The following is a 22,446-nucleotide window of genomic DNA, read 5'->3' on the forward strand; positions in this document are numbered from 1 at the left end:
AAAGTGAAGAGGCACATCACAAATATGAAGAAATTGATACAATTGTTAGTAGTATCTTTCACCAATTATAAGCTCCATCTAAGGTTGAATTAAGGTTGTTTACTAACTATTAATGTAGATAACCAAGAGATAAACAGCCTCCAATCTCACTTGGAACAAATATTCCATAAGTTAATTTGGCATGAAACATGTCCTTCTTATTTGGTATAGCAATTCTAAAACGTTTTTTTAAATAGAAAACAATATAAATAACCAACAATAGGAGATTTCTGAGTTGAAGTATGGTGTGTCTCTAATGGTCACTATGCTGATTATTGTCCATTTAACAACTTATTCCATTCTTTCCTTACCCTTTCTGTGTCCTGCTCTGAGCCCCTGGCTGATGCCTAGAACTGAACATCCTTCTTCTATGACTTATAGTTAAAGCCAGCTAATAGAAAAGACTGCCGAAGAATTTCCAACTCTCTGTCTCTCTGTCCTGCATCTCTAGTGGGAACTGATTCTCTCCTGTGACTTTAAGGAGTGACTGCTCCTCCTCGGCTTCAACTTGCACTGGGTTCTAGTAACAGTATTTTCTCCTCTCGTCACTTCAGCCCTGGATGTTGTAAGAGCTTTCTGATACTTCCAGTGTCTGGGTGATGAGGGCCTCACTATCCATTCCTTGTCTGTTCCCTAATCCCTATCCACACACTTACTAATAGTCCCTTCATTAAAGTATCTTCATGCGACTCACCTGGGTTGAATTCAGTTTCCTGCCAGGACAGTGACCGAAACGCAATATAGACATGTTTTTATTCACATAGAAAGATATATGACAGAATGTTCATAGCAGTTTCATGTGGGAGGGGAGATTATTTGTTTTTCTTTATGTTTGTATTTTTCAAATGTTTGATTATGTATTTTTGGAGTATAAAAAATAAAATTAAAATACAATGTGGGAATAAATGTGGTCTCAAGAAGTAAGAGTGGGTTGGCTTCCCTTCTTTACTACTCACCTCATCAAAAAATACATTTAAAAAAAAGCCTCATACCCTAAAAGGTATTATAATGGGGCAACAGAATCATAAACGCTTGTGAGTGCCCAAATATCTCTGTATTCTTGCTGGATTCTATTTTCTAGGAAAAATACATTTGATTAGCAAACATTCACAACTGAGAACAATGCAATTGCACGCACTTTATAAGTGCATGCATTTGATAGACTCATGTTTCACAAGCAAAAGTCAAGATTTTGCTGCATCCTTTGATGATGGTAGTTATAAAGATAATAATAATAGTTAACTATTACTAAGGGCTTAGCACCTATTGGTACTGTTTTAAACACTACAGGTATTAGTCCGTTTAATCCTAACAGGAAGGCAGCACTATTACTCCCATTACACAGATGAAGAAATTAACATGTGGAAAACCCAAGTATTTGCCCAAGGTCATATGGCCCTTAGCATGCCCGGAGGCAAGCCCGGGCTTTAGAACTTATTTTATCCATTATATTTAACTGTTATTTAGACTGATAGATCACCTAAGAATTCTAAAACTCTCCTAATTTTGTATGTAACTTGCAAAGAATCATGGGGACCCTCATATTTGTTTACTACTTGTTGGCTGTGCAATCTTGCACATTACAAATCAGAGCTACAAATTCCTCACCAAGAAAGAATAAGACCTTTCCTTCCTATCCTAGAAGCTATGACAATCTAATGGGAAAACGAGCACAAAAGCCTGTCAAAGCTGTAAAGCAAGGTAGACATGTAAGGCAGATTAGGTTGTATACTTGCTATACGCCAGTACATTAGCCACTATCATTAACACATGAAAGTCAAATGTAAAGAAAATAGCAATTATTTTGGGGAGGTATGGCTATAAACTATAATATTATAAACTACCTAGTCTGTTAATAACAGCCAACATAAAACCACCAATGATTAATCAATAAAAATCAGGCAATGGTGTCAGTGAAATGTACTCTCCAGTGCACTCTCCTGACTCATTCATTAATTACCTCACCATATTTGATATGTTCCCAGCATTTGCCTGAAATGTGTTACTCTCAATCTGAAGTTATATATCAAAAGTTTCTTAAAAACTTTAAAGTTCAAACTATACATTCTCTATAATATCAGGAGTTCAATTCAGTCACTTAATTTTCAGATTCCCTGACTCAACTTTTTGAGGTTTTGTAATTAATTATACTCCATTATTACCGATCATCAATTAACTCAAAATGTTGCTGAGATGGTGAGCATGCTGAAGAAGGTAAAATTTAATGATAATTTGAGACTAGTAGGACACTAAATTTCTTTCTTGTTAATAATTAAAGTAGATAACTTCTGTTTTTATTTATAGCTTCCAGAAATATCCGGCTCATGTCTGTGCACTGCCCTGTCAGCTAATCATCAGTTGGTCAGTATCTGACTTGGACTGCTGTGTTTTATTTTCCACATCCACCTTCAAGTGAAGCCATTAAATGCAGCTCAAGCAAAGGTTAAAGCAAGTTCGGTCATCCGCATATTCTCTGGATTTCTCCACCCAGCCAAATGCTCTGATGCATAAATATATAAAGGATGAAAAGAGGTAAAATTTCAATTTACCGGTTTCAATCTCCCAGATGTAAACAGAGTCATCTGCACATCCAACAATTAAAAAATTCTCAGCTGGGTGCCATTTTATCATCCTCACAGGGAACAGGTGTTTTCGGGCACAAAAGAGGTACCTCTTCTCCTCAAGGTGAAGGAGAGCCACGGAATGGTCACTGCACACACAGCAGACGATCTGATTGCTTTTTAGCTATAAAAAACAAAACAAAACAAAAATATTTGTTAAGTAAACAGTCAAATACTTTCTTCAAAATTAAATCAGATTTTCTCCCTAGTAACCCCATTTACAAAATGACATTGCTGCACCTCTCCACATAACACTCTACATTGGAGATTTAAACATTGAGTAGATTTTAAAACCAAAAACCTATGAAGAAGGTCAAGAGATGTGAGTAAAAAGAATTCCAGGCCAGATCTACTTATAAGATAAATGGAGGTACTTGACCATCACTCAGCAAATTCAAGCAGTGAGGCAGACATCGGAAATAATGCTGAATAAAATAAACCCCAGAACTAATTTGTTGCCACAAAAAGAAGCTATTTGTAGACACAGGCTTAGGCCCAAGAGTATCATGAGCTGGTATTTTCCACTTAAAGCCTCAAAATGTAATTTGGTGCCATTCCCAGAACTATACAGATTCTAATCCAAACAGGAAACTCAGTGTAGACACAATCTAAAAGAGGTAAACATTAGATAGTTCCCAATGAATGTATAGTCTCAAAAACACAAGGACCAAAAATAAGCTCATGGGACAAAGAGTCTTCTGACACTTTTTAAAAAGTCAGCATGTGGTTACCTTGAACACAGTTTAGGACAAAGACCATCCATGATGGCTGCTGCTGAGGTTAATCTGGAAGGAGTTGATGGGGCAACTCTGTGCCTCACCCTGAGAGTCACATAATAGTCAGCCCATGAATGGGGATGGATGGAGTGGGATGGGGTGCAGAAAGGAGGGGAGCAGGTAGTGGCTCTTCTATCCTCTCTGTTTCTTTTCTAATCACCTTGCTGTATGGATATTCCTATTGTCACTAAGGCAACTAGCCAGAGTTTCAGCTGCTGTTTTTAAAGCATCATTTAGGATCCCTTGAGAATCTCTCAGTGCCCATCGCTTTCTGTGGGGTAGTAGAGAGCAGGTTATTTTCCCTAAATCTTCTTAAGGAAACCACAGAAATTCTGAGAAAAAAAATCACAGTTTATCCCAAATCACCACATGGAAGTTTTTATTTTCAAGTCATATAACTTTACTTCATGGTTTTTTAAATTGTTTATGTTGCTGAAATTTTGCTTTTATTACATCTTGCTACAAAAATACAATGTTAATTTTCTCTGAGTTTATTATGGAGCTGGTTTTTTAAATATTACCACAGAGAAATAATTTTTATAAACCAATCAACTAACTTAGAAATTCAGGACACCCAAAAGTTGGTTGTTTATATTTAGACAAATATATGTCAGCTCTATGGAATTTATGTTGATGCTGCATGAGAAAATTACACTTAAAATTATTTCATTTTGCCCAGAACAAAGTAGATGCTCATAAAAATTTTAAAGCTTATTATTTGTTAAATAAATGAAAGAACAAACAAAAATCAACATTTAAGAAAAAGACAATAAACTATCAAAATTATTATAAAAGTACATTTTGAAAGGCAAAGGTTGATTTTTAATTTGTAGATTTTTATATATTTGAATGGTTTTAAATTGTCTGTTACACTTTTATTAAAAATGAAAAGATAATTCTGTTAAAAATTAAGCTATAGAACTGGGGGGAAAAAAAAGAATATAACTACTTAAAGAGAATTAACTGGCTTTTGGAAAGCCAAGAATTGTCAAAACCACTTCTTTAGAATCAAATTGTTTGTATAAACTATAATAATAATAAAATGCATGTAAAAAGATTAGAAAGGAATGCATAAAAATCATCTAGCTGTAGTGTTAAATAACTTTAAAATTCATATATGTTTTACTCTTTGTCTTAACTCACTCTGAAGTTCTCTGGTGACATCAAAAGACTTGTTACTGGACCAGTTTCCAAAAAGAATTTATGCAAAATTTCTTCAGTAAAGATATTCCACAAGATGACACACGAGTCCCGGTCTCCAGATACCAGCCAACTTTGGTCTAATTTTGAAGAGTGACCATGTGGGTAAAGTAATGAAATAACACTTTGGTGATGGCCTTTGAGAACTTTATGAGGAAGGGAATCTGGAAAACAACCAAACATCAAATAATACAAAAGTTATTTTTGTTCAAGAAATAGTCCTGGGATTGTCTTTTATGAATTTTTATTATATATAAAAAAACAACAACATATAATTAAAGCTAAGCAGTTGGCTAAGAAAATTAATAAACCCTGGGACCATCACAAAAGGCAAATTACTACTCATAAGCCAGAGCATACTTTTGATCCAGCATTAACACTGGTTGTTCAAAGTCTACTCATTACTTAAGGATGTTAGCAAGTTACCAATAACAGTACCATGAAATAGCAAATGCTGTTCTAAAAGAGTGAATAATTTTGAACATTTTGCCTCTACAAAAGTAATCTTTCAGAACACTACTGCTGATCTTTAAATTAGCACGACTAATTTAGCACAAAAGAAAAGCAAAGTTTCATAGATTTTTGCTTTCAAAGATATTAGAGATTACCTAAACTTTACAGATAAAGTATCTGAGGCTCAGAGAGGTTAAGTGACTTGAACCAAGCATGAAAAAGCACAGCATAATGTTTAAGAGCATAGCTTTGCTGTTAAACAAATCTTGCTTTGTTTTTCTGTGTCTATCACTCACTACACGTGTTACCATGGACGAGTTGCTTTTTCCTTCTAAGCCACAGGTACTGTATCTGAAAAGTTGGCATAATAATAGCACTTACTTCACATAAGACAGTTGTGTGGAATAAATAAGATAATGTCCATAATTTCTTAGTACTAGCATTTGGTAGGAAACCTGGTATGAAATACCCAGTTTAGAACACAGGGCTAGTGACACCCAGTTTCCACACTGCTTCTTCCTTCATTAGCTCAACCTAAAAAAACTTGGGAAGGACACAGACCACATACTCTCTTTATTCAAATTAATAATGGGTCCCAACGAGTTATTATTACTTCTGTTAAATAATCACTAGTTATTTCTATCAGGTACATCCTCACTTGATATCCCCTAAGCAAACCAAGATGAATATTAATTCAGATCCTTTACGTCAAATGGAGGTTTCTGATTGTTTTCTGGATAAGAGAATCAGCCTTGGCAAAAAATGCTAAGGTCTTAAGCTTTTTCACTTTTAACAGCAGCCATTGAACTGTATAGCAGTACATTACCTCTCTTCGGTTCATTGCTATTTATTCTATTTCAGTCAATCACTGAATGGCCAGTTACTAACATTTATTAAGTTGCCAAAGTACGCGGAATACAATAGTAGGCAATGTAACAAGATTTTTTTTTTTTTAAATTGAGATTTGGTCTTTACCCTTAGGGACCTTATAGTCAAGTAGAATGGGTATGATAAAAAATGGGATATGAATTTATTTACATATATCCAAATCTCAATCAACTCCTACATCTCCTTCCTTTATATAAGACAACTTACTGGGTAACAGTCTTTATTTGATAGGTATTAGTTGTTGCAATGCATGAAGATGTATAAGAACATATTTATGTTTCATTAACAAAGAAATAAAAGATTAAAAGGGGAAGATACACTTTTCTCCAAATTGGCAAATATTAAAAAGTTTAGTAACATCTAAATTTGGCTAAGGTTAGAAGGAAAAGATATTTGGCTTTTAGTAGATGCACATGTATATGATTCATGTTCTTTAGAGAATGTTTTTAGATATATTTTCAAAATTAAAAATATATATAAATGTTGATCCAGTAATTCTGAGAATATTATAGATACATACATATATATGTGTAAAGGTAGTTAATTCTGCATTGTCTCAGTAGCCAAAGACTAGAAAAACTTAAATAACCATATAAAATGAGCTCATAATTAATATGCTCTAAAATACTGTATTCAGATTTGTTTAAGGACATTTTGACAAATTATGTAGAATATGTTTTTATTTGTATAAACTAATTAAAGGAATGTATACCACTATGTTGGTATGTGCTCATATATGCATAGAAAAATTTGAGAAGGGTATAAAAAAACTTATTCACAGTTGCCTTTGGTGAAGAAATAGGAAGGGTAAGAAGAGAAATACATTTCTCATTGTATAACCTAATGTTTGACTTTTTAAAAAGTATATATGTTTTACTTTAACATTAAAACATGTACATATTTATTAGTAAATGCCAGCCATTTTTTTAAGCTTTGGCAACCTTCTTAGTACAGATTTTTAAAGTTGAAACTTAAATAAATTAAATATATAGTGTTGAAAAAAATTTAATGACCTTTTGATAAAGAACCACCTTCTAGAAGACCTGCTTTGGCAGCATTCAAAGCCTGTGTAATGAAAATTGTCCCATCTTCACAGCCACATACTAGTTTATCAAGACTTGGAACATACTCTGATGAAGTGACTACTGCAGTTCTAGCTCCATCTTTAAACCCATTGAAGTAGTCGACGATATTTTGTGACATAATATGATGCTTATCAAAATTGTCTTGAAGGGTCCAGGTAGTAGTTATTGGTATTTCTAAAAGAAAAACACACAAAAAGGAAAAAATTTGATTTATATAGTCATCATAGATATGGAAAATATTATCATTATCAAGGCACAATCCCTTCGGGTACATAGAGGTTCTTTTGCCATCCTAATAGTGGGATACAGGCAGAAAGGTTCTCATGCTATCCACTGTCTTTACTCAAAATGCAACTTTATTGGTTATCTGTCCTTCAAGGACAGATGTGTATTAGTGCATTCATTTTAGACTGAGGTCATCTGAAAAGAAATGAGAAACTCTTGCAGTGATGTAAAATAGTGGACCAATCTCATGAGTTGTCTACTTGCCTTAGCAATGTTAAGAAGGAAAATCAGGGGCCTTCTAGTTGTGTAAGGTAAATGAGAAAAATTTATTCTTAAATGTCAAGGATGAGAATATCTCAGAATCATACTGTAGCCCCAAGCAGCCCTATCAAGGGCTACTAAGAGTACTACTTGCCATTTTATATAGCTGACCACCAAAGTATTTGAACTGGGCCTCAGATAGGCTCAGGAAGTGAGAGAGGCTTGGCATCCAGGAGCAAAGAGGCAAGTTAAAGTCAACCTATATCTCTATGAAAGGACCTCCATGATCTTGCCATAGTGACAGTGTAAACCTTGACCCCAAACCTTAGACTAGCACCTAGAGTTGCCATAAATGTCTATGGTTCTAATAATAAGGAAGGTTGACTAGATGTTTAATTCTGCTGCTGGAAGTAGAACAGACATGAGAAATCCTAGAGTCGCCATCAAGTAGGCTCAGCAGTGGGCATGGTACATTTTTAACTCTTAAAATTGACTTGTAAGAAACTTTTCCGTGTACCATACCAAGCTCTCAAGCTCTAAGTCTATTTCTTGACCCATTCCTTATTAATCTAGGTCTCAATAAATCATTTTGAAAACATTTGAGACAGGGACACTAAAAGTTATACTAGTGAAATTGTTAACTAATGAAAACTTATGCTTAGAAATACAAGTAAGTATTAAGAACTCTGTTTCTGCTGTGCCCCAGACAATGATTCACAGAGATGATACAGTGACTTTGGAATAAGGGGAAAAGAATAAGATGGATTTCTCAATTTGTAATACATAGTCTCAGGAGTTTGAAAATTCTCCACAGTAATGTTTACTCTGATTACTTCAGTTTTTAATTCTAAGAAAAATTAAAATAAGCAAACATTAAATTGTCTAATCATTAAAACTGCTCAACTTACTTCCCAAATTTATATCTGTGCTTGCTGTTCCAAGCAGCTGTAATAATAACAACAGAAAAATTGATTGAGAAAAAATTGGTAGAGCATACAGACACGACAAATTCAAAAACCTGCGTATGGTGCATCAGCCTACCCTATAACACTGTTGTCAGCATTCATTTTATTTCAATAAAGCATCGCTCATGCTAAATTAATGTTATTTTGTAATATATCAGTTATGTTGTTATATAAGATCTATAAGCTATTTATGTTGGTATCTAATTCATAGCTGTACACAAGAAAACTTCTCTTCTTTGTAACACCATTACTCAACTTAGAAAAACAGTGAGCTAATTATAAACTAATTCTCAGGAGACATGTGATTAGAAATGAAATTGTCTTACCTCCAGGGGAACCATCAAACTTGGATACTAGAACATCGGGAATGTGCCACAAAGTAATTCTTCCTGAGACTTCTCCAGAGAAAAGTACCTTATAAAAAGGCTCTTTCTTCTCATTGATGTAACCCATAACAAAGGGAAGGCTCTGGTCCAAAACAAAAATGTTAGCTTTCATGTAGGGAAATATCTAAGTATAAAATGACAGCCACTGTTTTTCAATGGAGGAACAAGACTTCATAGATGAACTAATTGTTTCCATTTATTTCCACTGCTCCAAAAATTTCAAATAATTATAATCTCTTATTCAAGGCAAAACAAGTTTTTATAAAATAAGACACGATGTCATCAGTTAGACTTCAGAGAGTTAATAATACCTAACATTTATTGAACATGTTCTATGTATGTTATACGTTATTCTATTAGGGGCTCTACGTGTCTTCAGTTAAATAATCCTGTGAAGTTGATATTATCATTGTCTTGACTTTAAAGATGAATAAACTGAGAGTGAAGAGCTTGATTTATCTAAGGTGATATAAATGGCAATGGGCTTTTGAATCTGGTAATTCCGACACAAGAGTTCATGTCTTGAAGACAATACTCTACTGTCCACTAAGAAAGCCTGATTTTTTTATGGTTGCTTCAGTTCTAATTGTCAGTTGAAATAGCAATGACCAATATTTGTATAGTAATTTGTGTTATTAATATGTTTTCCATTCTCTGTTGACTGTTTTTCAGATTTAACATACTTAATTTCAAATTTCCTAAGTGGTCACAAAGAATAATAAAAATGGGTCCATAATTTATTAAAATAAATGTTTATATTATTATGATATTAATACAAATATGTGTCATGCATTTATAATTTATATAAATGTCATATGTTTATAGAGAGTTATAATTTTGTTGAGGCAGAGTGTGAGTATTGGGCATCCGTGCTCTGAAAGATGCTTGCCCTAGTGAATGTACCTATAGAATCTCCCTGCCTGGGCCCAGTGTGGTTATTCTTTGGGCAGACTCCTTTTTAGAGATTATGCACAAGATTAAGTGATTAGAAAAACAAACACTGCTTTTGATGTATAAATAAAAAGGCACCCTGAAAAGAAAGTCAACTGCAGAATTAAGAAGTTGAAGAAAGTGACAGTTCCTAGTCAGAAAAGGCAAGTGTGAAGATCAAGACTCAGATAAAATAGAGGAAAAATTCTATACTGTATCTTTAGAAAATATTAAGGGCCAAATACTGCTACATTTAATCCTCACAACAAAGCTACAAAGTAAGTAAATATTTATTATTATTTATTATTCATAAGTTATTTATTATTCCTGTTATGTAAATAAGGAAACTAAGAGAGAAAGAGAACTAATCCAAGACCATCCAACCAAGATAGGTAATACTCTATAGTCCCAAGAAATGAGAACATTGCAGAAGAGAAAACAGTTCCAATGAAGTCAGTTCTCTGAATAAACCTTGTTTTGTTTTGTTTTAATTAATTAATTAATTAATTAATTAATTGTAAGATTCAGAAGGCAATTCAGGGTCTTAGAGATTTCATGGCTATCATTTTTGTCTGTGCTGAAATGTACTGATAAAAGTCAGTTACATTGGCTTCTCAAACTCTCTCAACCTTTAGAAACTTTGAAATGGAATAGCCCAACTCCCTCATGATTTCGATATGGAAATGAAGCTCCAAAGAGGCTGGAGGGTTACTCAAGTTGGGGGTAGCACATCTCCTCCCTCCCCACCCCGTGCGCTGCCCCTGCAGACCATGGTCCTCCTGCTGCTGTTATCTCCTCTGCCTTCAGCTTCTGCACTGCCATTCCTCACTTACTCACACCTATTCCTTGACACCTCGATCCTCTTCCTTCTCGGTAGTTCCCTCTCTAGTTCTGCAATGCACCTGAAAATCTGCTCACAGCTCTTTACCATGTGAATTCTGATTTCCTATCATAAGACTCAGTATCATCACAAGGAGTAGCTGTCCTCCAAAAGGTAATAAAATATAGTCATTAAGAGTGAATTCTCTTAGGCTGACTAGATTCAAATCCTGGTTTTAGCAGATACTAACTCTAATAAAAGAGCCAATTACTTGACTTAGGCAATTTGCTTAACTTCTTTATGTTTAGTGTTCCCTAACTGTGAAAGAAGGCTAATAAAGGCACCTACTATGTGGGATTACTGACAAGATTAATGAGTTGATAAGGGTAAGATGCTTAGAATAGTGCCAGGAATTTGGTACGTGCTCAATAAATATTAACCACTCTTATTATCCACTTTCAGAACAATTGAGAACCTTTCCAAAGATCCATTACCAGACTCTGGGGCCAAACTGCCTGCGTTCAAATTCTGAGAATTAACTTCTCTGAACATCAGTTTTAAAATCAGATCATGGCAGCAATTGATGTAAATGAAGCAAAGTGTTTATTTGCCAATAATAAAGACAAGAAAAGTTACCCATCATTATCATCATTGTCATTACTCTTAGTTCATGCAGGCAAATTTCTTACCTGTAATCCTCAGGTTGTTTCTATCCCAGCTATCCCCACCTCAGCCCTACAGTCTTACTCCTCACCTAAGACCCTGGGAAGCTCAGCTCCTCATCTTAACAGCCAGGAGCCCTGCCAAAGGCCTCGATGATCATCAGCTATGATTTGAATCTAAGGAGACTCATAAAGTTACTGGAAGGAAGGGAGAATCCCTATTCTTGCTACTATAACTCCATCAGCTGATATACATCACAAATGGTAACTCTCAAACCTTGAAATTTAATTCGGTGGTATTGTTCCAAAAAAAAAAAAGAAAAGTCAAGTCAACACTAAACGTTTATACAGCACCTTTTTCTAAGCTCAGCTCATTATAACTATTAAACTTATCTCTTCACCCCACCAAGTGCCTTCATTACCTGCTACCTGTAAGAGCAACTAAGAAATCCTATATTCAGTGAATAGCAGTGATGTTTTAAATAAGGAAAATAACGTCTGACTTTAATTTCTTGGCTGGATAAAGGGCAAACAAAGGTCTAAGGATGGATCAGTTTCAGGCCATTCTATTCACATTTCGCTGGCTTTCAAGCACTTCCCACTTTTATAATACAGAAACAACTTGGTTCTCAAAATAAGAATGACTGATAGAAAAACCATTAAATCTTTATTTTCATACTTTGAGAAACAAAGTAAGGTAGCTATGCATAAGATTAATATTTTTAAAATTAATTTGCAATTGCTGTTCTTTTTCCTGGTGGTTATGTATAGTGTTGATATTTTCAATAGGCCAGAAATTCCTACTTAGCTTTTAGGGAAAACTGTGCTTTATAAATGCATTCTGGAGCTAAAAAGGAAGAAAGGGCAGATCTTTTAAAAGTAACTAAAAATGCCTTTCTGTGTAAGCCACAATACTGCTTTTGTGATGAACAGCAACACAACGCTCTATGGCTGCTTACAAATGACCTTAGAGCCACTCCTGGGTGCCATATTCTAAAATTTGCCTATGCCCCAGTGGTAGCCGGAGTTCTAATATTTGGCTGACAGCTTCTTAATCAAGTTTTTGCAACAAAACCTCACAGATATGTTAAAGGAACAATCACTGAACTACAGGATTTCCAACAGCTATGCTATCTAATTAAGCAAACCATCATTCTGTGAAAAGGAACATGCTTCCTTGGTTGACATATCAATAATTCAAAACTCTTCCGTTCTCCATGAAATACCTTTTTGGATAATTAACTGATGACCAAGTCCAATAGGTTAAAAAAAAAAAAAACACACACTTTGGTTAAACTACTATAATAAAGTAAATTTTCAGGGTTCATAGAATGTCAAAGATATAATTTAGTCAAGTAAAAAGTCACAATTATACCCTCAATTCTCTGCCAGGAATCATAATTATATTTGTTTTAACAAGAAAATTTATTCAGAAGAAGAGCTAGAAACATGTGAAAATGACCTCGATATAGTTAAACTAAAAAAAAAAAAAAAAAGAACAGGATATAAAGCATTTGATAAAGTTTATAAATGGGACTAGATATATCAAAATGTTAATAATGTATCAAAGCATCTATTAAAGGTTCAGTGAAAAGCGTGGGTTTGTGTGTGTGGAGAGAATAAATATGGCGAAAATGTTCACAATTGGTGAATCCAGGTAAAGGGTATATGAGTGAGTGATAATTGTACTAATCTTGCAACTTTTCAAATATCTGAAAATTTTCCAATTAAAAGAAGTAAATATATAAAATAAAGCTATTTACAGTGAATATCTATAGTGGTAAAAATTGAAATGAATTTCTTTGTTTTTAAACATTTATAATTTTTCCATAATAAATATGTACTGTTTAATCAGACTTGAAAAAATAGATGTTTTAAAGTTTTCTCTTCAGTAGCCATTAACAGTTAGATTTGATTTTCTCATTAACAACTTGATGTCTTTCTTCCATTTTTTTCAAGCCTGACTGTTACAGACAAAGCAACACTTATCTAAGAACCAGAATGAAACAGCTTTGAGGCAGTCCCTCTTTTCTTGCATTACCTTATTTTCCTGCACAGAAGTAGAGCACAGTAAGTGAGGATAAATGGTCTCTTTAAGCACTCTTCCATCAGCAGGGTATATGCTTTTTGAAAGCCCACTGCGTGGCAAAAAATAAAAAGCAAAGTTTACAACTTTGGAGTTCTTTATTCATTTTCTCTCCCTCCCACTTTCAAAAGCCGGATGGTACCATTCAAGTTTCTAAACTCTAGTTAGAAATTGTTGGGTTAATAATTACAAGTGACTTTTTGAAAACCCAGCACCAGCTGTACAAGTTATACATGGTTAATCTCATTCCTTCATCCCCTGCTGTTTTATACAAAGGCTGAAGCCTACCAAGCCCAGAGTAAATCTTCTAGTGCCAAAGTTGTTTTGTTCTGGTTTTTGATCATGGGCAGCATGCAGGGATTTTTCCATAATAAACCTCCCAAAGTTCATTTTCAACCTGAATGTTTTGTATGCTGCTCCCATCTGAGCCCACCTGTTCAGCAGCTGATAGATGTAACTGTGACCATCTTCTGTCCAGATGATGACTCTGTGAGCAGCAAGCACCTCTCCACCAGCAAAGAACTCCCGACTTCTACCAACTTCAGTGCACAGAAGGGAAAAATCACAATAATCATAAACCTAAAACACAAAGTGAATGATGCATATTAACAAAAACTTTCAAATTAATCTGCCAAAGAGATGAAAGATAAATTGTGCTTATCAAGACTATTTAGATGGCAGTGTTAATGCAACAAACACATTAAGTATTACTGATAGGTCACATTGTACCATGTATCAAGATGTCTTACTAGTACTTATTTTTTATATTTATCCTAAGGTATGTTTCAGTGGCTAAACTTTATTTGGCTATCTCATTCCAGAATGTGTCCATTAGGCAGAGAGACCCAAAATCCCAAAATCTCTATATAATTTATTCTTTCCATATGGATAGTCCAATTTAACATTTGAAAATTTATTACATAAAAAAGCTTATGTAGCAGAAATCCTTTGTTAGACCATACATTTTGCATTTTCATTTAAAAATATATCAGCATATAAGACAATATACTGTTAATTGAGCCAGGTATGTGAAACATTAAAGGAAAAAGGATTTTATCAAGTGATGGTAAATTAGCTCTTTTTAAAAAATTACTGAAGACATCAGTGAATGTATTTACAAGAAAGAGACGTATATTTCCTAAAACAAATGTAGTGACAGAGCAGAAAAATAAAAAAAAATCTATTAATAAAATTAATTTATGTAAGTGAAACGTTTTACTTTTTTGAATTCTAAAGGAGAAGGCCAACTTTTGAAAATAATCTAGAGATAAATACATTATCAATATGCTTTTTATTAATAAAATGACCATATACTACTACATACATAATATCTTGAGAAGCAAAACAACTGAATGTGAGGAGTGGAAAACTAATAAAAGTCAGTTATAAAAGATAGGTCATCTATGCTCTGGTAATAATATTAAAAACAGTTTGTATCACATTTAAATCACATTCTCATAATTGTTGCACTGAAGGAGAAAAAAATACATTTGTATATCACTGGTATATATTATGTTTTTTATAATACCTTCCAACATTTAGAAAATACCACTAATAGAAGTCTCTCTGTATATGTGCAAAATCGTATTGTCCGGCAGTTCAGCGAGTCAAGAAATTTGGATTCCTTTTCATAGACATCTTGCTTTTCCTTCAAAAGGAATGGAAACATTTTAGTACCAGTTCTAGGTAATTTATATGTGACTGTATCAGAAGATTTGCTCCACTGAACACCTGAAGTCAATCACACCATTATTATAAAATGAAAAGTACCCCAGTTTCCTTTTAAGCTTCTGAACTAAGAAGTTATTTTGCAAAAGAAAGAGTGAACAGACAACCCACACAGATTCAAGGATTCATTATAAACAATCATTCAATAAACATTCTGTGGTGGAGTAGGCTGGAGCTGAAAACATAAAAATAAGAATAAGTGACTGACTTTCAGACATGGGCAGATAGACCAAAAAATAAAAATAAAACTCACACAATATTTTTTTAAACCCTGCAGCATCTTAACTGCTACCATAGAAAAATACACAGTGGTTTGAAAAGACAGAAGAAAAACTAAGCAGGGTCAGGCCTGGTTAGTACTTGGATGGGAGACCACCTAGGAAGACCAGGTGCTGTAGGCGTAAAAAATCAAACAAAAAAGAAAAGACAGAAGACTGGCCAGCATAGGCTATATAGAATAATATATTCACAGCTAGTTTCTGAAAATGCTGGGTGTGTATTTCTAGGGCTCAGTAAGCCAATACAATTCCTAGGCTTCCTCAACCAAACATTCCTAAGGAAGCCCAGAGCTCAGTGGGGCAGCCAAAACAATTTCATCACCAACACAAATATTACGTCCTCCTGTCTATCACCTTGACTTGCAGCTTGATGCTGAGGAGCAGGTGAATATACTAGACTCCCACGGTACGTGACCCTCAGCTGTTCATAGACATCTCCCTACCACCACTCACACACATCCAGAAGAAAGGGGGTCTTTTACTATAAGTGATAGTTTTCTATGATTTTTGTTTTTAATTAAAAATGTAATCAGTGTGTGTATATGTGTGTGTGTGCATGTGTGTGTAGATAAAAATATTTGTATATGCATAAAGAAAAGAATGGAAAAACATAATCCAACTATTACCAGTGCCTATGCTTGGCACTGAAAGCAAGAATAGGGATGGGGGAAGTACACAGAGGTAAAATTTATACTCTTCTATATTATTTGAACCTGTACCAATAAGCATGTAATATCCTTGCAATTTAAAAAATTTCAATAAATATGTTTGAAATTGGAGAAAAAAAAGTTTCATAAGCTAACCTGAATGCTGCTGATACATGAAGAGAGATCCCATACTTTGAGTTCACCAGCTACTGATACCACCAGGAGAGAATCTTCTGTAAAAACAACAAAGGCTACATATAAATTGATTACTGCTATTAGCAGTTGCTATAAAGATCATTTCATAGTCATTTAAGGATTACACAGGGATATGTATGTGGAAAGTATTCAGCTTTGTTATTTTTTTAAATAAACATTTTAGATCATGTATTCTTTTCATTACTACCTCTGGAAGATACAGAAGAACAAAAGTTCCAAGAGTCCTGCTAATCTACAACCAACATCTGCTTGTCACTTTTTAAATGTACCAAACAAAACTGGATGGTAGAAAGACGAATTCTCTTTCCATTTCATCTTAACCTCATGCTGGCTTTCGAACAACCTGAACCACTGGCTTGGGTGTTCTCAGTTTTTCTTGATCTGGCTTAGGGAGCTATCCTCACTAACAGGTAAACATAAAGAATCATTTTAAACTCTTACCCAGTAATTTAACGAATAGTTCAAAAGTGATATTTTTAAATGCAATCTGTTAGTCTTATATGATATCCAACTATTACCTTGAATTCTCATGGAGTGAACAATGCACATGCAGTTGATCCAATCAGGAGACTGAGATGATGTGAAAGTGTGAACAAGAGTCAAAGTTTTGGCATCGATTATAACAATGTCTTGATATTCTCCACAGCATAGAAGCCAGCCTTCTCCTGTCATCCGGAATGAGCAGTGGTAATACTATGTAAATGGAATTCAAGCGACAATTTAATTATCACTCACAACTAACATAATTTCGGCTGTGGTGAAGACTTTTCTGGATTTTAGTTTTATGATCTATTCCATTAAGGTCTTAGAATAAATAGCTACTAAAATTTCTTCCATACTTCTAAAGTGTTGACTTTTCACTTTAGTCTCATTTCTATTTCATCATTTTTTTCTAAAGAAAGAGGAATCCTTTGTGAAGAAGGAAGCTTATTCCACATCACATGAAAAGCTCATAAGTGTACTATTTCTGGAGTGCTATGTAGAACTAAACAATAACAAAAACCAGGTTCCTTATCCTAGCAACACTGCTACATGTTAAGAAGAAATAAAAGCATCTGAAGAACACTTGAAGAAATTCTTGTGCCAAATAAGTTGTGAGAATGGCTTTTATTAAAGATCAAGTAATATATTTTACCCTTGATGAGCTCTCTCACTGAGTAGGGTTTTGGTCCCAGAAAGGAGTTGGTGCATGTTGCAATGCAGGTCGTCAGTGCTAAAAGCAATCAGTGAAATATGAAAAACACTGTTGGCACCACTAGAATCATGCAGCTGCATTACATAAATGCTAGGAGTCTATCCACCGAAAGCCAGAATCCTTTTAAATATTGGTAAGTGGTTATAGAGGTTATGGCTATGTCCCTTCCTCTCTTTTCATTAATAAATTCAGACATTATGAACCTGACCACCCAACAAAGGTTAAAATTGGAAACAAGGAAAACAAAACCTTTTTTGCTGCATAAAATAGCATGTCGTTAAAACAGAATCTCTGTGTTTGTGTATGTTTTATGATTATACTTAAGGAAAAGTAAGGAAATTGTCCTTTAAATTTACCTATGTTTAAAGATACAGAAATAATCAGGAAAAAAAATTTGCTGAATAATAACTTCTGAGAAGAAAATGCCCAAATAACAGGTGATAACTGATGATATTCTACTATAATGGCAGAATAAAAAATTCAAGAAAAGAATATCCTTAAAGACATTTCTTCAAACGCATTCATGGTAGTGCTCTGAAGCAACTGTAGGAGCCAGATATGTTCTGAAGGAAGTGACCATACTTACACAGATTGCAGTGTGCCGGTACGGAAGTGTGGCCTTCTCCACGCACTGTCCGTTGGTGACATTCCAAACACACATCTCCCTGGCAGAGATAACTTTGTATTATTCTCTGTCATTTCCACTCAATTGGCTGGAATAATTTTTTGTGTCACCAAGTTTTTCTTTAGTGCTGCACTTAAATGCAATCCAATCGTTTATGTGGCTTTTTGTTACAGATTACTGGGCAAGAAAATGCTGTGGTCATTAGCAGGGATGACATACTGTATCTGTGTCTTTTTGTTTGGGTAATTACATCCTGACGCCAGTCTACAAACCTTACCTTAGCACCAACCTGACCTACAACAAATTGTTGGGATACAGCTATCACAGCCAGTTAGAGTGACAGCACAACCATCTTTCCATGGAAATTGCATCCTCTTAAAAATGGTTTATTTCACTGAACTTAAAACTACATATTCTGAAAAGCATAATGCATCTTGTTGAGCCCAGGTATCATTTTTGTGAAAATAAACAGTGCCACCAAGAGGCCCCCTTTGGTCTCTCATTCATGGGTTTCTTTCTTTCCTCCTCCTGAAATTCTGAAATCATCCTTGTCACTTAATATTTAGAAAAATTCTCATTGTTTAGAAAACTCTGACATGGTTACATAAATGTTACAAAGAGATAGACAAAATTGTGAAATACAGCCACAAAATACATCCAGTATAAGGCAGTGATCTCTATGATTTCTGTTCATGAATATCAGAATGGCTGTTTGGGAATTGTTTGGTAATATTCTTCCATTTTGACAGTTTCAACACACAAGCAAAATTTTCCATGGAAGAAAAATAAGAGCTTTATTGGCCTTTAAGGAGAAGCTGCTATTAACAAAATATATGAACTAATAATGTTAAATGCATTTGGTGATTTACAGGCTTTTTGTTTTTCTAGCTGAACACCAGGACTCGATATACAAATCAGTGATTCTCAACCTGGGGCGATTTTGCCCCGCAAAGGACATTTGGAAATGTTTAGAGATATTTTGGGTTGTCACATTTTGGGAACGCACTACTGGCATCTAGTGGAGAAAGGCCAGAGATGCTGCTAATCGTCCTGTAAAGCACAGGATGGTCGGTCCCCCACAACAAAGAAGTCCCCAATGGTCCAAACGTTATTAGTGCTGAGGTTGAGAAACCAATATTCACGCCCCATCCCCCGCCTGTTTATAGCCAACTTTATTACAAAAAGACTTGAGACATGGAACTCAACAGGGGGAAAACAATCTGTGTGTGAGAAAATAAGACTGTGAGAAAGGGAGAAATTCAAATAATGTATCTCAGAGGTAATAAAATACATATCGAAAGTGAAAAAAATTCAATCTTAAGCAGTCATCAATATAAAATTTTATCTCTATAAGGGATTTGAGTTTATCAGCACGGTCTCAGCTCTAGTTACACACCAACAATCACCAGTGAATATTTCAAAAATTACCCTCGGAGATTCTAATTTCATGGCTCTTTGTTGGGACCCTACACGTGGAGTTTTGAAAAGCTCCTGGTGAGTTAACTTGTTTCTAGGCAAGTCTATCTCCAAACAAGTGGTTTCTAAACCCTGGCTTTATGTTAGAATTATCAGAGGCTTTTAAAAAACACTGATATCTGGAACCCAACCCAGACATTAATCCAGGCTAATTAAATCACATTTTCCAGGGTTGGAGCTTGGGCATCAGTAAAAGCTTCCCCAGTGATACTAATGTTTCTAGATTCTCTTGGATTCTAATGCTTTCCCTGTTTACTTATTTTATTTTCAATCTTAAATATGAAAAAAATACAAAAATAACACAAACCTAAAGCAGACTTCTTGCCTATCAATTCTATTTAAGAAAGCAATTTTGTTTTGTATCAAAAGTGGCACTGACATTTTAGCTGGAACCGTACAAGTTACATACTTAATAAAAAGAAATAAAAATTAACTTAAAATGTATATTATTCATGTCCTGTAGAAGTACTGTTTCCAGTTTGTACATAAATTAAATCATCTTGTTATTAAAAAAATGATTTGACAGTTTTTAAATTTAAAAAATTCCTTTTTATTTCAATGAAAAACAAAAAACAGAAGAAAATATCTACAACACATAAAATTAGGAAATTGTTAAATTTCTACTAAAAGTTCCTTGAGAAAGGATATTTATTTTTATTCAACTCTACATCCTCACTTCAAAACCTCAATAAAAATTCATTTGATGAACAAACAGATTGGTGGCTACCAATCTTCCACCCAATTTACAACTTTCAAAAAAATACACTATTTCTCTTAGCCCCATTTTTACTTTCATATTTTTGTACTTATAACACTGCTAATGCTTTGCTCAAATTTTAATGAAGTGTGCACAGGGAGAGGAGATAAACATGAGTGCTTCATTTGCCATCTCCAAATGGAAATCCATGATATTCTTTGAATTCTGTTTTCTCTTGTCTTGCACTATACTTTTGGATTTTCTTTAGCATTTTCGGGTTTCTCTTCTTTTGCTTATTTCTTAAATATTTTTTTCTTAGATTTTTGTCTTAGGCATTCTTATGTTCTCACATTTCCCACTCTCTGTAGATGAGTTATTTACACCCATGATGTCAGTTACCATCTATATGATGTTGGAAGCCCACACCTTTTCACCGAGCTCCAGATTTCCACACGCAACTACAATCTCTGTAATTTAACTAGAGGGCTTAGTCTCTACATAATTTAGACTGTTGTTTTATTCAGGGTTATTTCAACTACCTTATTTGGGCCTTCTACTTGACACATTTACATCTTCTTTGGATTAACAACATTTTTTTTCTTTCCTTTTTTAAATTGAAAGATTTATATTCTATTACTTTTATTTTTATTTCATGTGTCTCTTCTTTTAACAGCTACCCTGGAAATGTCACCCTGCATATCTAGTGTAAAGTCTAAAGTTAATTGACATCTTTACTCACCTCTAAAACACCGGAACACATGGAATCTGATCATTACGTTATTATATGCGACTGTCCATTAGGATTGTGTCGGAGGGGGATGGGGATGGGGAGTGTATATAAACATTATAGTGTCTTATAGTCTGTGTTTATTTAAATTTTTAAAATATTTTCTGGGATTTGTTCAACAGTCCTTCAATCTTAGATGTTTCTTCTGAAATCATGGTTCTTATTGAAGAATATAATTTAGAATTCCATTATTTATAAAGGGTCTGCTGGCAATGATTAAGTTTTATTAGTATTTGTCTTAAATGTTATTATTTTGTCTTCACATTTTAAAGATAATTTTGCTAGAGTTATAATTCTAAATTGACAGATTCCTTTTCTCAACATTTTGAAGATATTTTACTTCCATGTAGTTTCATTTTACTGTTGAGAATTCAGCTCTCAGTTTAATTAACATTCTTTTGTAAATAATACTTTTTCTCACTGACCCCTTCCAAGATCTTATCTTTTTCTTTAATATTTTATTCTTTCATTATGAGTTTTCCAAGTGTTTACTTCCTATTATATACAAAGAAACAAGAGTTCTAGAAAATTTAAATCATATTGGAAAAGGAAGACCAAACCAGAGTTCTTGGCTATTTAACAATTATATTTACAGGGTTCATGCAGATGAATTAATCTATTATCCAGAATGTGTCCATTAACCCTAGATTCTTTTTTGAAGCTAGACCGCTATGGGAAAAACACTCAAGCTGTTACTCATTTTTCAGATCTATTTCTCACTTAGCTATTTTTATAATTCTTCAAAAATTCATCATCCCCCAAATTCTCTAGAGTGGAAATAAATATTTCAGCACGTGTAGCAGGCTTTGTGGCAGTCCTATTGTACAAAAGCTATTGGCAGTTGTTAAAAAACAATGAATGTACTAGGACATTTCACTTTAGCCTATCCAAAATTCAATCTCTTTAAGTACAACAATTATGGCTTTGGTATAAACTATAAGAATAGATATTTCTTTGATATCAGTTCCAACTAGCCATTTTGTCATAAACTATTTAGTTTCTACAAGTTGGACACTTGATTCCTCATTCTTTTGGTACTCAGAATTCAGAGCCATATAATTTCTCCTTGGACTAAAAACAAAAAAGGAGGGGTTCTCTTGTTTCAACCAGTAACCCAATCTTTCATTCACAAATGCATGCTAAATCAGTTCTGCATACTTGAGTATACTTTGGCAAATGACTCTCGTCAGAAGTCTAGTTCTTAGTAGCTCTTCCATCAGTGGATCTTTGTCCTACAGCTAAGTCCTATTTCATCTGAACAAACCTTGTTTCCATGAAATGATACCCACATCACTGTATATGTTCCTTTCCCTTCTCTCTCCCACCATTCCACTAACTTTGAATCCTCTCCTCTGTTTGTTTTACAATGATTTCAGACAAGTGTTCAATGTCAAGATTGT

At 34.2% G+C, this 22,446-nt stretch overlaps 1 protein-coding gene across 7 annotated transcripts in view; it reads right to left on the reverse strand.

The window, feature by feature from the left end:
* Positions 1–22,446, reverse strand: part of WDR72 (WD repeat domain 72) — a 196,411-nt gene that overhangs the window by 140,746 nt on the left and 33,219 nt on the right. For 6 of the 7 annotated variants that reach the window (XM_016153671.2, XM_016153669.2, XM_036239118.1 and 3 more), the window contains 10 exons: positions 18,048–18,126; positions 16,785–16,959; positions 16,207–16,283; positions 14,926–15,045; positions 13,831–13,976; positions 13,353–13,449; positions 8,840–8,981; positions 6,991–7,236; positions 4,580–4,800; positions 2,589–2,784 (listed from right to left, as the gene is read on the reverse strand). In XM_016153671.2, coding sequence (XP_016009157.2) covers positions 2,589–2,784; positions 4,580–4,800; positions 6,991–7,236; positions 8,840–8,981; positions 13,353–13,449; positions 13,831–13,976; positions 14,926–15,045; positions 16,207–16,283; positions 16,785–16,959; positions 18,048–18,126 — 1,499 coding nt within the window. Of the gene's footprint in view, positions 1–2,588; positions 2,785–4,579; positions 4,801–6,990; positions 7,237–8,839; positions 8,982–13,352; positions 13,450–13,830; positions 13,977–14,925; positions 15,046–16,206; positions 16,284–16,784; positions 16,960–18,047; positions 18,127–22,446 lie in introns of those variants that run through there. The other variant, XM_016153672.2, reaches the window with a different exon arrangement.

The sequence above is a fragment of the Rousettus aegyptiacus genome, unplaced genomic scaffold, assembly GCF_014176215.1.
Source record: "Rousettus aegyptiacus isolate mRouAeg1 unplaced genomic scaffold, mRouAeg1.p scaffold_m13_p_3, whole genome shotgun sequence".
NCBI lineage: Eukaryota > Metazoa > Chordata > Mammalia > Chiroptera > Pteropodidae > Rousettus > Rousettus aegyptiacus.